The sequence below is a fragment of the Neovison vison genome, chromosome 7, assembly GCF_020171115.1.
Source record: "Neovison vison isolate M4711 chromosome 7, ASM_NN_V1, whole genome shotgun sequence".
NCBI classification, from domain to species: Eukaryota; Metazoa; Chordata; class Mammalia; order Carnivora; family Mustelidae; genus Neogale; species Neogale vison.
Window position 1 is genome coordinate 191050779 of NC_058097.1, and position 19058 is coordinate 191069836.

A 19058-nucleotide genomic window follows, 5' to 3' on the forward strand; every position below is an offset into this window, starting at 1 on the left:
GTGCGTATTATAGAGGACACGGATTGCATGGAGCACTGGGTATAGTGAAAAAATAATGAATACTGTTATGCTGAAAATAAATAAATTTAATAAAAAAATTCTAATTAAAAAAAAAAGCAAAAGTCTTAGAAAAAAAATTACATTTTATGACAGCGTTGGTATAAAGATGACTATACTGCAAGATGGATTTGAATTACATTCATTTTTTTCCTACTTTAAAAGAAATTAAGCTTTTCCAAGGCTTCTAGAATTACTTTGGGCTCTAGGCACCATGCTTACTTTGCCTTAATGGGTATGTTGGTACTGCCCACAATATATATACTTCTGAAGAAAAGTGATCCAGACAGGGTAATTGACCGTCCCACGTTTAATTAACTAAGAAAGGTAACAAATCTTTCTAAATTTTCACTAGATATTTTAATGTAAATACTCTAATCCCAAGTTTCATTATCACCAATTTTCATTATTTGCCCCCAGAGTTTCTTCATGACATTTTTCACTTCTGCATTTCTGAGGGTATAGATTAAAGGGTTTAGCATGGGAGTTACCATGGTGTAAAACACAGCCACAGCTTTGTCAGCAGGGAAGGAAGTCATGGGTCTCAGATACAGGAATGAAGAAGGTACAAAGAATAAGATGACAACAGTGACATGAGAAGCACAGGTAGACAGGGCTTTGCTACGCCCTTCAGAGCTTTTAGTCTTCAGGGAGCAAAGGATGACAATGTAAGAAGCAACCAGCACAGAAAAAATGAGCAGACATTGTGACCCACTGTTGGCAGCAATCAGAGGCCCCAAAGTGTGAGTGTCTGTACAGGCTAGTTCCAGGAGAGGTATTAAGTCACACATAAAATGGTCAATGGCATTGGGGCCACAGAATGGCAACTGGACCATGAACAATACATGGATCCCTCCATGCAGAAAGCCTAAAATCATAGCCATTCCCACCAAGAAAGAACACACAGGGTGACTCATGATGGCCATGTAATGCAAGGGCTTACAGATGGCTACATAGCGGTCATAGGCCATGACAGCTAAAAGGATGATCTCTGCTCCAGCAAAGAAATGTTCAGCAAAGAGCTGAGCCATGCAGCCATTGAAGGATATGGTCAGAGATCAAGTCAAAGATCATTTTGGGTGCTATGGAAGAAGAGTAGAAAGCATCTAAAATGGACAAGTAGGACAGAAAAATGTACATGGGAGATCCCAGGGCTGGGCTGATGAAGATGGTGACAGAGATGAGGAGGTTACCTGCCATTGTGATCAAGTAGGTGATTAAAAACACAGCAAATAAGAATTTCTGCAGTTCAGAGTCAGGCCCAGCAGAATAAATTCTGTTACATTGCTCGTCGTTGCCATGGATTCAGCTTGGGTCATGAGCCTATGGTTCATCTGGAGAGATCACAGAATTTCTGAGTAGCATTTTGCAATCAACACTGAAATCTTCCATCACCTCCATCACCATCCATTCAACTGCGAAATCTTCCATTATGACTAAAGAGGCGTGGCTAAAGAGGAAGCCACACCTTCCACTTTCAACCACTTTGGAGGTATTTGTAAAAAAGAACAGAAAGACACTAAATTTCTCTTATTCATATAAACTGAATAGTGACAGTATGTTACAAGCACTGAAAAGGGTGCCTGGGTGGCTCAGTCAGTTAAATGTTTGCCTTGGATGAGGCCCTGATCCCAGGGTCCTGAGATTGAGTCCAGGTTCAGGCTCTCTGCTCAGGGGGACTCTGCTTCTACCTCTGCTTCTCGCTCTGTTTATGCTTCTGCTCCTCCGTCTGTTGTGCATGCTCTCTCTAATCAATTAGTCAGTCTTTAAATAAAAAGAATACTGCTCCTGAATAGATTCATAATCCTAGTCACATTTTACAAATGGAATTAAATTAGTCATGAAGTTTCTTTAAATCTCCTGTTGAGACAGAAATGTTATCTAAGATAATATCAGTTTTTCCTTTGACATAGTTTAATCAATTAAGATGAACTTGAAGTCTTCATTACTAACTAGTGGAAAAATTGAATATATATAAGAATTTATTCTTTGTTTGATTGATCTAGGCACGGATTTTCCATAGTGAGTCCTTGTTACAAATGATCATAGGACATTTTATTCCTTCTCCCTCTCTTTTTCCTCCTTTCCCTATCCCTGCTAAGGAATATAACAACATAATTTTCCTAAAGGTTTACAGACACAGAAGTCAGCATCAGGACGTTTCAGCTTCAATAAAGGTGAGGAAACTATCTTTTGTTTTCCAGAAAGCTATGTCTCTTTGTTTCTTCTCTATCCATGGATGCTGCTATAGGTGGGAACTAAGTGATTCATCATCCTGCATAGGTTTAATCCACAAATTCTGACTTCAGCGTGGCAACACGGAAGTTGTGAAAAGGGGAAACAATTTCAAATAAACACATAGAAGTGTACTGAGGCAATCCACTTCTACATACATGTTAACCATGGTGTTAGATAAGTGACTTTAGTAGTTCTTAATAACATCTTGTGTCGCAGCATTACAGATCACATTTTCTACTGCTATTTTAATGTCATTGTGTTCAAATTCATTTTTAGAGAAAAAGATTACCTTCAGTTCACAGTATATAGCTACAAAAACTATTTGGTGAAAATAATTTGGTTAAATTAAGTAAATCTGCTTAAAATTTGTGGAAAAAAATTGAGTTATTACTGACCTGGATCTAGTTGGTTGTGGGTTCCACTGTTTTTGGATTGCACTCAGTCATGTTTTCTTCTCCTGACGGCATAGCACCACAGCTGCAAGTATACTCTGTCAACTAACAAGAGCATCACTGGAATTCTCTCTCAAACAACTGTCCGAGTCCTGGTCATTTTAGTTTACTTTGGTTCCATTATCATTCTGAACTTGCCCAGAAATGAGCTGTTTTATTTAGGAAAATTCAATACTCTAGGATTTAATTTCTACTCATTTTCATTACCTCCTGTGAAAATGTAGACACATCTTTAAAATACATTTATTTTTCAAATCTCAGAAATATATTTAATCCAAAGCAAAAATAATGGGAAAGGAAAAGCTTTAAGTCAGAAAAAGCTAGCATATGGAACCATAAAGTATGTAAGTGCATCAGATCCATTTGATTGGGTAGATATAGATTTTTAAATCCTGCCAAATTTACATTTCCCAAAGTCCATGAGCAGTGTAGAGAGAATTCTTTTTCATTCCTCTTCTTAATCCCATAAGCTTGGGTGCAGTGTCTCACATATGAATCTTAAGCTTGTAGGTATATACTCTGCCTCTGTCATTTAGTTAAATATCCTTTAATTCTTTATTCGCTGATTCTAGAGAAATACTTAAATAGACTTTGGCAGAGTGCCTGCACTTTGGTAATGCACTGACCTCTCAAGTCTCCAGAGGATTAGTAATTGGTCCTGTCGGAACCTTCGGTAGAAGCCTCAGCCTCTGCTTTTCACTTATTCCCCCTTGGCACCCACAAACATCATTAGAGGCCAGTTGAGCTTCGGTGAAACACGTGTCTGTGGCTATAGTTTAGTATGAAATTTTGGTAAAAAAAGTAGGAAAGCTTCCTGATAGGGCTTTGCTGTTCATTTTGACATTGTTGAGCCTGGCACAGGATAGGAGGCAGTTTTAGGCATAGGTCAGTGTTCAGAGAATGGGTTTCTCTTTGAAAACGTGTCTGTTCTAAGTATACAGTTGTCCTGAGAATGGAAATGCCAGTTTTCAAGGCTACGTGCAATGTAACTCTGGGAGACTGACATTTTATTAGAGGCTAACAATGGAGACTCAGATGGCAGAATTATCAGCTATGGAAGATTGAGTAATTTATCTATTTATTTATTTTTAAAAGATTTTATTTATTCATTTGACAGACAGAGATCTCAAGCAGGCAGAGAGAGAGGAAGGGAAGCAGGCGCCCTGCTGAGCAGAGAGCCCGACGCGGGTCTTGATCCCAGGACCCTGGGATCATGACCCGAGCTGAAGGTAGAGGCTTAACCCTCTGAGCCACCCAGGCACCCAATATTGGGTAATTTATGAGCCATAGATCCATCAACTTCTTCTGGTGTGTGTATCTCGATGACAGGTCATCATGATGTGTTCATGGGAATATAGCTTTTCTCTCTATCCTGCAGGAAAGAATTGTGGAGATGTACAGTAAAGAGCAATGCTTCTACATGGTAGACATTGAGAAAATCACACCAAGGGAAACATTTTCTATAAAGACATTCAGAGGTAGAGGATGGAAACAGTATGGAAGGGATGCTCCACTATAACTTCTCCCTCAGTTTCTGACATGTTGGAGAGCTGGATGAAATTTGTACAAAATCACCTTGAAAAAAAATCAGTGTTTATCTTTAAAGAAGCTAATATACTCCTGAAATCCCATCCTGAACCACAAATGGAAAGAATGCCTTCATCCCTGTCCTCAGCACTTAATTATTTTGCTTGCTCACAGTCTGTCCCTCTCCCTTGTTTTTTTTTTTTTCTTTTTATTGTGGGAAATACACATAATATAAAACTTACTATTTTAACCATTTTCATTTTTAAATTTTTAAGATTTTATATATTTACTTTATATAGAAAGAGTGAGAGAGAGAGCATGACCAAGGGCAGAGGGATAAGAAGCAGACTCGCTGCTGAGCAGGGAGCAAGATGAGGGGCTTGATCCCTGGATCCCAGGATCATGATCTGAGCTGAAGACAGACACGTAACCCACTGAGCCTTCCAGGCACCTGTAACCATTTTCAACAGTACAGTTCAGTGTCATTAAGTTCATTCATATTGTGTGCAAACATCACCACCAACCATCACCAGAATTTTTCATCTTTTCATAAATAAAATCCATATCCTTCAAACAATCACCGCTCATTTCTTCCTTACCCATATTCAGAAAACACTGTTTGCTTTCTGGTCCTTTTGAGTGGGACTATATTAAATATTTCATATAAGTGGACTATTGCAGTGTTTCTTCTATGACTGGCTTACTTTGCTTAGAATAATAACCTCAAGTTTCATCCTTGTGGTCACAAAGAACAGGGTTTCCTTCCTTTTTAAGGCTGAAAAGTATACCATGTCTGTATATATTCCAAGACCTGTTTCAAAGATTTGTATCCATTGATGGACACTGAGGTTGTTTCCCCATCTTAGCTACTGTGAATAATGCTGAAATGAGCAATAGGAGTGCAAAGAATTCCTTGAGGTCCTGATTTCAGTAGTTCTCGATAAATACCCAGGTGAGGGATTGTTGGATCATATGGTATTTTATTTTAATTTTTTGAAGAACCTCCATCCTGTTTTGCATAGTGACTATATGAATTTACATTCTTACCATTGGTGTACAAGGGTTCTTTCTCTTCACATCCTTACTAATACTTGTTATGTTTTGTCTTTTGATAATGGCCATTTTAATAGATATGAAATAATACATCATTGTGGTTTTGAATTGTATTTTTCTGATGATTAGTAATGTTGAGCATATTTTCATTTGCTTGTTGGCCATTTATATATTTTCTTTGTGGGAAGGTCTATTTGAGTCTGTGACCCATTTTCAAACTGGGCTATCTTTGCTATTGAGTTGTATGAGTTCTTTGTCTATTTTGGATACTAACCCCATATGAAACATATTGTTTGAAAATATTTTTTGCCATTCTGTGGGAAATTATTAATTGTTCCTTTGTTGTACAGAAGTTTTTTTTTTTTAAGTCTGATGTAGTCCCCTTTGTTTATTTTTGCTTCTGTTGTCTGTTCTTTTGGTGTCATATCCAAGAAATCATAGCTCATTCCAATGATGAAGATTTTCTGCTGTGTTTTCTTCTAAAAGGTTTAGTTTCCAGCCTTCCATTTTAAATCTAGCTTGATGATTTTGGTGAAGGTATAAGGTAACGGTTCAATTCCATTCATTTGCTTGTGGATATCCAGTTTTCCCAGCACTTACTGAAGAAATTATTCTTTTCCCATTGTGTATTCTTGACACCCTTGTCAAAGATCAAGGGTGAGCATATGTATATGCGTGGGCTTGTTTTTGGGTTCTCTGTTCTGTTGCATTGGTCTCTATATCTGTCTTTATGCCAGTACCATACTATTTTAATTACTATAGTTTTGTAATATAGTTTGAAATCTGGAAGTGTGATGTTTCTAGCTTTGTCCTTCTTTCTTATGATTGCTTTGGCTATGGGGTTCTATTGTGATTCGACATCAATTTTAAGATTCTTTTTTCTTTTTCTTTTTTAAGCTTGATTTATTTCTTTTAGAGACAGTGAGTGTGAGCAAGTGGGGGGACTAGCAGAGTGAGAAGGAGAGCTCTCAAGCAGTCTCCCCACTCATATAGCAGCCTGACTTGGGGCTAGATCTCATGACCCTGAGATTATGACCTGAATTGAAACCAAGAGTTGGATGCTCAACTACTGAGCCACCGAGGTGCCCTGATTGTTTTTTCATTTCCATGCAAGATTCCATAAGAAAAAAGAATCTTAAAATTGATGTCAAATCACAATAGAACCCCATAGCCAAAGCAATCATAAACACAAATATACAGAAACAGTGGCAGAAGAAAAATATGGGAGAGTGGTTATAAATTCTCAGTGTGGGCGTGGAAGGTTATTTTGACTTTTCCTGGATGTATCTTTTTTTTTTTTTCAATTTATTTATTTTCAGAAAAACATTATTCATTATTTTTTCACCACACCCAGTGCTCCATGCAAGCCGTGCCCTCTATAATACCCACCACCTGGTACTCCAACCTCCCACCCCCACCCCCCCACCACTTCAAACCCCTCAGATTGTTTTTCAGAGTCCATAGTCTCTCATGGTTCACCTCCCCTTCCAATTTACCCAAATTCCCTACTCCTCTCTAACGCCCCTTGTCCTCCCTGGATGTATCTTGATATCTTTGTTAAAGGACTCAACTTTCCTAAGGTAAAAGGGGATTAAAAATTGGTTTACCGATAGGGGTAGCAATGACTGGGGAAAGGGGGTTACCTTGAAGTTTAATTCTATATGAATATTAGAAAATAAAAATAAAAAAAGAATAAACTAGACTAAACTAAACTAAAATTTAAAAAAAAATAAAAAATAGAAAAGCAAAAGAAAAACACAGTGTATGTTTCAGAAAGTTCCAGTTAGAAGGTTATTATGGAATTTGATGTACTGGACATCTCACTGTGATGGTAAATAAGTTAAAAAATTACCTATATTAAAAAAAATGAACCAGAATAGTGGGAATGAGTTAAAAATAAAAGTTGTATCTATGAAGTAGTGGCAGTTGTTCTCGTGTAGTCTTTTTTTTTTTTTTTCCTTTCCTGGTTGGTTTTCTGGGGGAGGGGCCTGCCATGTGGGTTTTCAGTCAATAATGTTCCGTGAGTTAAGTCCTCCTGCCCTCCTCAAGGGGGTGGGCTCTGAGGAAACCGGTTTTTCAGGCTTTTGTTCTCTGGAAGTTTTTTTGTTTGTTTGTTTGTTTTTCTCTCGCCTTGACAGCTTTTGATGGTTTTTGGAGGTTTAAAGGAAATGAAAGTGCACCCTGACCTCCCTCTCAGAGAGAAGCCTCAGTAGGCTCCCCTATGGGTGCTGCAGTGCTGCTGGCAGAGCAGGTTCCAAGTCACGGTCCCTGGGCATGCAGGATCTCCTGCTTGTACCCAAAACCATGGCAGGGGCGGCTGTCTGGGCAGCTCCAGATCACCAGAGAGGTTCCAAGCTGCAATCGCACACTGTTTCCCACAGGCCTGGGCTGGGAGTGCCTGGCCTTTCCCCGTCCTAGAGCACTGGGCTGGCACCTGTGGGCACTCTCCCAGGGGAGGGTGTGGGGTGCCCACGTCTCAGGCTCTGATAGCACTGCGGGTGTCTAAGAGTGTCAGGCTGGGCCTTTGCACACCTCTCTCAGGGGAAGGAGTGGGGCCATGCACATCTCAGGCTCTGATAGAACGGTGTGGCATTCTGCCAACTGGTGAGGCTCCCAGCCCCTCACAGGAGCCAGGCTCCATGCATTCTCGGCACGCTGGCGGCTCTGGGACCAAGACCAGGTTTCTCCACTGCACTCTCTCTTGTTTAACGCCAGGGGAAGCTGTCCTGGGTCCAGGGACTTAAGCCCCTGTCCCTAGCCACCCCGATTCCCACAATCCACCCCCCCACCCCCGCTCCCGCGATCCTTTGCTCTTTGTGAGACTCCAAGTTAATGCTGGTCCCCAGACACAGGGCTATCTTATTTGTGGGTATTACTTTTTAATGGGTCACCTCTGCTGGCTCCCTCCCCCTTTTGTTTATCTTTCGATATCAGTCCAATGTTCTCACTCCGCTTTACCTGCCCACTGGCATCTTCTGCCCCTGTAGAGATCCAGATGTGTATAATAATGATCTTAGGCTGATTTTATGGGCGATCGGAGTTCTTTGGTAGGTAATCAGCTCACTTTAGGGTCAGGTTGAAATGGTGCCGCCCCCTACTTCCCTGCCATCTTGTCTATCCCTATGCTTTTGGATTTCTTTGAGTCCTTTCAAATATGCAAACTTGTACAGTCTTTGCAGTTGCTCTGTCCACTAGAAGTATTTTTAAGATAAGTAGGATAACTTGAGATGAGCAATGATGCAATTCCACAATTTTATATCTTCACCATTTTGGAACATGTTTCCTTTGTGTTGCCTGACATCATCCTTTTTGTTTAAACTTTCATGTACTGAGGAAAGGTAATATTGATGCCCAAGACACAAGATCCTTGGAGTTAAATTTGAAAATATGTATTCCTAAGATATTTTAGGGTGGATCCTAAGGTCCTCTTGACTGCAAATGGAGCCCCATTACCAAGTGTCAAGGTCAGTCTTTTGATTCTTTTCTTATCAGATTTTAGGATATCTGCCTGGGTGTGTGTCCAAAGATGTGTTAATACGGCTCCTCTTATAATCAGCCCTGTGAAAGGATAGCACAAGGTTGAGCTGGGAAATCTGATGATGGGGAGGGGTTGTGGGACAAAAGTCATAATAGAGAGAAAGAGGTAGAAGTCCCTATAAGTGGATCATGATTCTACAGCAGAAGAAAATCATGCTATTTTCAAGAGACCACTTTGGAACAAGAGATAGTACTCTTACCACCTGTGTCATATGTCCCTGATGAAAGACTGACTCTAGAGAAATCCTGGAACTTGTAGGGAAAGTAGGGAACTTGTCCTCTTGCTGATTATCAGGCTCTACCTAAAATCTCCCTACTGGGGATGCCTGGGTGGTTCAGTGTGTTATGATGTGCCTTTGGCTCAGGTCATGATCCCAGGGTCCTTGGATTGATTCCCATGTCCAGTTCCCTGCTTGGCAGGAAGCCTGATTCTCCCTTTGCCTCTACTTGCTTCTCCTCCTGCTTGTGCTCTCTCTCTGTGTCTCTCTTTGTTGAATGGATAAATAAAATCTTAAAAACAACAACAACAACAACAACAACAACAACAAACAACTCCCAACTGGAAAATTTGGAGAAAAGAAGTGAGGTTACACATTGATGATCCATTTATGGCTAGACCACTACAGGTATAGTTTGGCTTGGGTTTTTGTGACCATATTTGCCATGTGGGTATTTTCCCAATGACCCAAGAAACACTTCCAATGAATCATACAGGAAAAAGTATGTTGAATAATACACCTTCTGTGTGGCCACAAATGGATAAAATATGTTGCTAATCTGACTGATAAGATGAGAGTTTGGCAAGAGTTTTCTTGCCCACTTCCAGATATGGAAGATCTTTCATTTGCTTCTTTGAATATACCAAATGAGGAAGTGGAATGAATGTGTTTAATAAAAGCAGATGTGGAGGGTGATCAACTTGGGCTTGCTTTAAAGGCCCAGTTTTTCTGACTTTTCTCTTCTAGTGGTATGTAAAAGACATTTTTAAAAAGAGGTAAGTTCCACAGTTTGAAGCTTAAATTAATGAAAGAAATTACTGCCTCCAAAACACATAAATGTTTGGGTAGGTCAGTATATTGTTCAGAGAAGGTGCTCCAGAAGCATTCCCTGTCGTCATGAGCATCATGAGCATCGTCATCCTTATTTTTACATTATTCTTTTTCATCCCATCTTTCTTGGGAACTACAGCTAGATCTTTAAAAATAAGTTTGATATTTTAGGTATAGTGTTGCTTGCATTTATTTAGAAGATGGTCACTCAGGAAATTATCGCAAAACATCTATTTTGTAGAGGTTGTATTGGAGTGTATTTAACATACAATGTCACTATAGTTTCAAGTGTACAGCATAGTTATTTGACAGTTCTGTACATTATTCAGTACTCATCAAGATAACTGTAGTCGCCCATTTGTCACACAATATAATAATATTATTGATTACATTCCTTATACTATACATTTTAACCCCTTGAGTTACTTATTTTATAACAAAGTTTGACCTTTTAATCTCATTTATTTCAACCTTCCCTCCACAATCACCTCTTGCAATTACCACTGGCAACCACTACTTTGTTCTCTTAAGAGTCTGGTTTTTTTTTTTTTTTTTAATTTGTGAAAACATTTTTTTTTTTTAAAAGATTTTATTTATTTATTTGACAGAGCAAGATCACAAGCAGGCAGAGAGGCAGGCAGAGAGAGAGGAGGAAGCAGGCTCCCTGCTGAGCAGACAGCCCGATGTGGGCCTCCATCCCAGGACCCTGAGATCATGACCTGAGCCGAAGGCAGCGGCTTAACCCACTGAGCCACCCAGGCGCCCAACATTTTTTTTTTTAAAAGGCCTTCATAGAGAGTAAGCTCTAACCAGATCTAAAGACCTGAGAACATTAGAAATGTCAGTATCACAAGATATTCAATCCCTGATTGTGAAATCACCCTCTGAAGACAAGTTTCTGAGCTCTTCCTCAGGAATCCCAAGCTCTGTACAGAGATAGGTTTGTTGGTCTCTGGCACTGCAGTGGCTTTTCCTTTTCCTCCCTTGAGAGCAGCAGAAGGGGATCCATCATTAGTGAGATCTTTTGAAATATGTTCCGCTTAGACACTTCACAGTTGCTCCAGCCAGCACCCCCTCATTTGTTACTGCAGAGATGTTTAAAGGCATTTGTGTCCCAGACTGGGGAGTTGGTGGGGGGCTAGCTTTTAGTGTCCAGAGATCTGCTCACAGTTCCCATTAGATTCCTTGCTGAGATAGTAACTCTCTTCTCTGCTGTCCCTACTCATATCCAGATGCCTTTTATGACTTATTGTAAAGTGAAGTGAGCATGACACAGATGTTTGTTCCTCCTGTGATCATGGTTAGTGAATGGTGGTTGGTAGTGGTGTTCTTGGGCTCCTCTTGTCAGCAACCATTGTCCCTGGCTTACTTTCTGTGCTGATGACATCTCTGAAGGCAGTAACCATGTCTGGGCAATTTCACTAATTTTTAGCTGATTCATCTTTTTCAATATAAATCATTTAATTCCCACAACTTAAGAGAGTATGCAATGCTATTTCCATTGTACAGATTAAAACAATCAGTAGAGAGATGAAGCAAAATGCTTACATCAAAATGTTAATTGATGCCAGAGATAAGGTGAGAAATCAAGCCTATTTGATTCAAAGCTCTTAATCTCTGACTTCAAAGCATCTGACTGTTTCTGAATCTCTCCTAGAATTTCATTATGTACCCTTATGTTTCTTTTCTGTAATCCAGATCTGTGGTCATTGTTCAATTTGTGACACAGACTTCTTCCTACATCACTGGTAATTTCCAGGCGTTCAGACTCTGCCCTTGTCCATGTCTAAAACACATCTTTAACATACAGATATTTTCTGCCTTAATCTACAGACTTGATCACTTCTATTTCTTTTGCATCAGCAGTTCTGCCTCTAATATTTCTGTAGACAATTGCATACTACAGGAAATGGAGGTGATGTAGTTTTAAAAAAGTATCTTTCTGTACAAGTGTTCTTTTCTAGGGCTTGTGGGAAGTAAAGAGTTTTTGTTATTGTGGTGCAGGAGCATCTGTAAATCTCTAAAATTTGGGTAGATAAGAAAAGGTATATTTGGATCAACGAACAAATGGATAAGGAAGATGTGGTCCATATATACTATGGAGTATTCTGCCTCCATCAGAAAGGATAAATACCCAACTTTTGTAGCAACATGGACAGGACTGGAAGAGATTATGCTGAGTGAAATAAGTCAAGCAGAGAGAGTCAAGTATCATATGGTTTCACTTATTTGTGGAGCATAAAAAATAGCATGGAGGACAAGGGGAGATGGAGAGAAGAAGGGAGTTGAGGGAAATTGGAAGGGGAGGTGAACCATGAGAGACTATGGACTCTGAAAAACAATCTGAGGGTTTTGAAGGGGTGGGGCGTGGGAGGTTGGGGGATCCAGGTGGTGGATATTGGAGAGGGCACGGATTGCATGGAGCATTGGGTGTGGTGCAAAAATAATGAATACTGTTATGCTGAAAAATAAAAAAATTTTAAAAAATGCTGAAAAAAAATCCGTCTTTATATTTAAAATCTCAAAAAAAAAAAAAAGAAAGAAAGTACTTCTTGAAGACTCCCTGGTGTTCTTTATGTTTTTGCATATATACTTTTATTCTTTTGAAATAAAACTTCATTCTAGCTGAAGTATAGCATGTGAAGAGTGCTCAGGAATATTGCCGCTTCCCTGTTTCATACCCACAATCAGTGGAGCATTATGATTTTTGTGGCCTGTTACTATATTGTCCTCATGAGCCCTTTTCCTCCCTTAAAAATATTAAAATTACATTTTATAAAAGCATTGGTCTAAAGATGATTATACTGCACATTGGATTTGGATTACTTTCATTTTTTCCTCCTACTTTAAAAGAAATTAACCATTTCCAGGGCTCCTAGAATTATTGTAGGCTCTAGGCACCATGCCTACTTTGTCTTAATGGGTGTGTTGATCCTGCCCACAAAATATATGCTTCTGAAGAAAAGTGATCCAGACAGGATAATTGACTGTCCCATGTCTAATCAACTAGGAAGGATAATAAATCTCTAAATTTTCACTAGATGTTTTTATGTAAATACTCTAATCCCAAGTTTCATTATTACCAATTTTCATTATTTGCCCCCAGAGTTTCTTCATGACATTTTTCACTTCTGCATTTCTGAGGGTGTAAATTAAAGGGTTTAACATGGGAGTTACTAAGGTAAAGAACACAGCCACAGCTTTGTCAGCAGGGAAGGAGATCATGGGTCTCAGATACATGAATAAACAAGGTACAAAGAATAAGATGACAACAGTGACATGGGAAGCACAAGTAGACAGGGCTTTGTGACGCCCTTCAGAGCTTTTAGTCCTCAGGGAGCAAAGGATGACAATGTAAGAAGCAACCAGCATAGAAAAAATGAGCAGACATTGTGACCCACTGTTAGCGGCAATCATGGGCCCCAAAGTGTGAGTGTCTGTACAGGCTAATTCCAGGAGAGGTATTAAATCACACATAAAATGGTCAATGGCATTGGGGCCACAGAATGGCAACTGGACCATGAACAATACCTGGATCCCTCCATGCAGAAAGCCTAAAATCACAGCCATTCCCACCAAGAGAGAACAGACAGGTCGGCTCATGATGGTCATGTAATGCAAGGGCTTACAGATGGCTACATAGCGGTCATAGGCCATGACAGCTAATAGGGTGATCTCTGCTCCAGCAAAGAAATGTTCAGCAAAGAGCTGAGTCATGCAGCCATTGAAGGATATGGTGTTCTTGCCAGAGATCAAGTCAAAGATCATTTTGGGTGCTATGGAAGAAGAGTAGAAAGCATCTAAAATGGACAAGTAGGACAGAAAAATGTACATGGGAGATCCCAGGGCTGGGCTGATGAAGATGGTGACAGAGATGAGGAGGTTACCTGCCATTGTGATCAAGTAGGTGATTAAAAACACAGCAAATAAGAATTTCTTCAGTTCTGGGTTCGGAGTCAGGCCCAGCAGAATGAATTCTGTTACATTGCTTATCCTTCCCATGGAGTCAGCTTGGGTTATAAGTCTACGGTCAATCTGGAAAGATCACAGAATTTTGAATTCAACACTGAAATCTTCCATCACCTCCATCACTTCCATCACCATCCATTCAACTTGAAATCTTCCATCAGGACCCAGGAGGTCTGACTAAAGAGGAAGCCACACCTTCCACTCACCACAACTGTTTTGGAGATATTTGTAAAAAAGAACAGTAAGATATTAAATTTCTCTTATTCATATAAGTTGAATAGTGAAAGTATATTACAAGCACCAGAAAAGGGTGCCTGGGTGGCTCAGCCAGTGAAGTGTTTGCCTTTGGATGAGGCCCTGATTCCAGCGTCCTGAGATTGAGTCCCGGTTCAGGCTCTCTGCTCAGGGGATGTCTGTTTCTACCTCTGCCTCTGCCTCTGCTTGTCTGTCTGTTGTGCGTGCTCTCTCTAATCAGTCAGTTAGTCTTTAAATAAAAAGAATACTGCTCCCGAATAGATCTATAATCCTAGTCACATTTTACAAATGGAATTAAATGAGTCATGATGTTTCCTCGAATCTCCTATTGTTGAGAGAGAAATGTTACCTAAGATAATACCAGTTTTTCCTTTGACGTAGTTTAATCAATTAAGATGAACTTGAAGTCTTCATTGCTAATTAGTGGAAGAATTGAATATATACAAGAATTTATTCTTTGTTTGATTGATCTAGGCATGGATTTTCCATAGTGAGTCTTTGTTACAAATGATCATAGGACATTTTATTCCTTCTCCCCCTCTTTTTCTCCTTTCCCTGTCCCTGGTAAGGAATATAACAACATATTTTTCCTCAAAGATTTACACACACAGAAGTCAGCATCAGGACATTTCAGCTTCAATAAGGGTAAGGAAACTATCTTTTGTTTTCTAGAAAGCTATGTCTCTTTGTTTCTTCTCTATCCATGGCTGCTACTATATGTGGGGACTAAGTGTTTCATCATCCTTCATAGGTTTAATCCACAAATTCTGACTTCAGCATGGCAACATGGAGTTTGTGAAAAGGGGAAACAATTTCAAATAAACATGTAGAAACATACGGGGGCAATCCACTTCTACATACATGTTAACCACAGTGTTAGATAAGTGACTTTAGTAGTTCTCAACAACATCATGTGTTGCGGAATTACAGATCACATTTTCTACTGCTATTTTAATGTCATTGTGTTCAAATTCATTTTTAGAGAAAAAGATTACCTTCAGTTCACAGTATATAGCTACAAAAACTATTTGGTGAAAATAATTTGGATAAATTAAGTAAATCTGCTTAAAATTTGTGGAAAAAGATTGAGTTACTACTGACCTGGATCTAGTTGGTTGTGGGTTCCACTGTTTTTGGATTGCACTCAGTCATGTTTTCTTCTCCTGAGGGCATAGCACCACAGCTGCTCTGTCAACTAACAAGAGCATCACTGGAATTCTCTCTCAGACAACTGTCCGAGTCCTGGTCATTTTAGTTTACTTTGGTTCCATTATCATTCTGAACTTGCCCAGAAATGAGCTGTTTTATTTAGGAAGCTTCAATACTCTAGGATTTAATTTCTACTCTCTTGAATGGCCTCCTATGAAAATGTAGACACATCTTTAAAATACATTTCCCAAAGTCCATGAGTAGTGTAGAGGGAATTTTTTTTCATTCCTCCTCTTAACCCCACAAGCTTGGGTGCAATGTCTCACATATGAATCTTAAGCTTGTAGGTATATACTCTGCCTCTGTCATTTAGTTAAATATCCTTTAATTCTTTCTTCACTGATTCTAGACAAATATTTAAATAGACCTTGGCAGAGTGCCTGCACTTTGGTAATGCACTGACCTCTCAAGTCCTCAGAGGATTAGTAATTGGTCCTGTCGGAATCTTTGCTGGAAGCCTCAGCCTCTGCTTTTCACATACTCCCCCTTGGCACCCACAGACATCATTAGAGGCCAGTTGAGCTTTGGTGTAACATGTGTCTGTGGATATAGTTTCAGATGAAATTTTGGTAACAAAAGTTGGAAAGCTTCCTGATAGCACCTTACTGTTCATTTGGATATTGCTGAGCCTGGCACAGGATAGGAGACAGTTTTAGGCATAGGTCAGTGCTCAGAAAATGGATTTCTCTCTGAAAATGTGTCTGTTCTAAGTATATAGTTGTCCTTAGAATGAAAATTCCAGTTTTCAAGGTTATGTGCAATGTAACTCTGGGAGACTGACATTTTTGTTAGCGGCTAACAATGGAGACTCAGATGGCAGAATTCTCAACTATGGAAGACTGGTTAATTTATGAGCCATAGATTCATCAGCTTCTTCTGGTGTATGTGTCTCGATGACAGGTCGTCATAATGTGTTCATGGGAATATAGCTTTTCTCTCTATTCTGCAGGAAAGAATCGTGGAGACGTACAGTAAAGAGCAATGCTTCGACATGGTAGAAGGCATTGAGAAAATCACACCAAGGCAAACATTTTCTATAAAGACATTCAGAGGTAGAGGATGGAAGCAGTATAGAAGGGGTGCTCCACTATAACTTTTCCCTCAGTTTCTGACATGTTGAAGAGCTGGATGAAATTTGTACAAAATCACCTTGAAAAAAAAAATCAATGATATGCTCCTGAAATCCATTCTATACTGCAAATGGAAAGAGTGCCTTCAGCACTGTCCTCAGCACTTAATAATTTTGCTTGCTCACAGTCTGTCCCTCTCTCTCTTTTTTTTTTATTGTGGTTAATACACATAATATAAAACTTACTATTTTAACTATTTTCATTTTTTAAGATTTTATGTATTTATTTTAGATAGATAGGGTGAGACAGAGAGAGAGAGCACACAGGGGCAGAGGGAGAGGGTGAAGCACACTGCCCTGTGAGCAGGGAGCTTGATCCCTGGACCCCAGGATTATGACTTGAGCTGAAGGCCAACATGTAACCCACTGAGTCTTGCAGGCACCAGTAACCTTTTTAACAGTCCAGTTAAGTGTCATTTATTACATTCACATTGTATGCAAATGTATCACCACCAACCATCTCCAGAATTTTTCATCTTTTCATTAAAGAATCCATATCCTTTAAATAATCACTGCTCATTTCTTCCTTACCCATCTTCAGAAAACACTGTTTGCTTTCTGTTTTTTTTCGAGTGGGACTGTATTAAATATTTCATATAAGTGGACTATTGCAGTGTTTCTTCTATGGACTGGATTATTTTGCTAAGAGTAATGGTCTCATGTTTCATCCTTGTGGTCACAAATGACAGGTTTTCCTTCTTTTTTAAGGCTGGAAAGTATACCATGTCTGTATATATTCTGTTACTTGTTTCAAAGATTTGTATCTTTTCTTTTTAATTTATTTTTTATTTTCAGCATAACAGTATTCATTATTTTTGCACCACACCCAGTGCTCCATGCAATCCGTGCCCTCTATAATACCCACCACCTGGTACCCCAACCTCCCACCCCCCTGCCCCTTCAAACCCCTCAGATTGTTTTTCAGAGTCCATAGTCTCTCGTGGTTCACCTCCCCTTTCAATTTACCCCAACTCCCTTCTCCTCTCTAACACCCCTTGTCCTCCATGCTATTTGTTATGCTCCACAAATAAGTGAAACCATATGATAATTGACTCTCTCTGCTTGACTTATTTCACTCAGCATAATCTCTTCCAGTCCCGTCCAAGTTGCTACAAAAATTGGGTATTCGTCCTTTCTGATGGAGGCATAATACTCCATAGTGTATATGGACCACATCTTCCTTATCCATTCATCCGTTGAAGGGCATCTTGGTTCTTTCTACAGTTTGGCAACCATGGCCATTGCTGCTATAAACATTGGGGTATAGATGGCCCTTCTTTTCACTACATCTGTATCTTTGGGGTAAATACCCAGGAGTGCAATTGCAGGGTCATAGGGAAGCTCTATTTTTAATTTCTTGAGGAATCTCCACACTGTTCTCCAAAGTGGCTGCACCAACTTGCATTCCCACCAACAGTGTAAGAGGGTTCCCCTTTCTCCACATCCCCTCCAACACATGTTGTTTCCTGTCTTACTAATTTTGGCCATTCTAACTGGTGTAAGGTGGTATCTCAATGTGGTTTTAATTTGAATCTCCCTGGTGGCTAGTGATGATGAACATTTTTTCATGTGTCTGATAGCCATTTGTATGTCTTCATTGGAGAAGTGTTTGTTCATATCTTCTGCCCATTTTTTTTATATGATTGCCTGTTTTGTGTGTTAAGTTTGAAGAGTTCATTATAGATCCTGGATATCAACCTTTTGTCTGTACTGTCATTTGCAAATATCTTCTCCCATTCCGTGGTTTGCCTCTTGGTTTTCTTGACTGTTTCCTTTGCTGTGCAGAAGCTTTTGATTTTGATGAAGTCCCCAAAGTTTATTTTTGCTTTTGTTTCCTTTGCCTTTGGAGACATATCTTGAAAGAAGTTGCTGTGGCTGATATCTTGAAAGAAGTTGCTGTGGCTGATATCAAAGAGGTTACTGCCTATGTTCTCCTCTAGGATTCTGATGGATTCCTGTCTCACGTTGAAGTCTTTTATCCATTTTGAGTTTATCTTTGTGTACGGTGTAAGAGAATGTTCGAGTTTCATTCTTCTACATATAGCTGCCCAGTTTTCCCAGCACCATTTATTGAAGAGACTGTCTTTTTTCCACTGCGTATTTTTTCCTGTTTTGTTGAAGATTATTTGAGCATAGAGTTGAGGGTCCATATCTGGGCTCTCTACTCTGTTCCTCTGGTCTATGTGTCTGTTTTTATGCCAGTACCATGCTGTCTTGGTGATCACAGCTTTGTAGTAAAGCTTGAAATCAGATAACGTGATGCCCCCCATTTTATTTTTGTTTTTCAACTTTTCCTTAGTGATTCGGGGTCTCTTGTGATTCCATACAAATTTTTGGATTATTGCTCCAGCTCTTTGAAGAATACCGGTGGAATTTTGATCGGAATAGCATTAAAAGTATAGATTCCTTAGGCAGTATAGACATTTTAACAATGTTTATTCTTACGATCCAAGAGCATGGAATGGTCTTCCATCTTTTTGTGTCTTCTTCAATTTCTTTCACGAGTGTTCTGTAGTTCCTCGAGTACAGATCCTTTACCTCTTTGGTTAGGTTTATTCCCAGGTATCTTAGAGTTCTTGGTGC

At 39.5% G+C, this 19058-nt stretch overlaps 1 protein-coding gene and 1 pseudogene across 1 annotated transcript; both read right to left on the bottom strand.

Annotated features, from left to right (window-relative positions):
* Positions 1-431: 431 nt before the first annotated feature.
* On the bottom strand, positions 432-1358 carry LOC122913605 (annotated as a pseudogene).
* An 11615-nt stretch (positions 1359-12973) lies between these two features.
* On the bottom strand, positions 12974-13915 carry LOC122913606 (olfactory receptor 4C45-like). The gene has a single exon (XM_044260269.1). It carries the CDS (start codon positions 13913-13915, stop codon positions 12974-12976), a length of 942 nt encoding a protein of 313 aa, XP_044116204.1.
* Positions 13916-19058: the final 5143 nt, after the last annotated feature.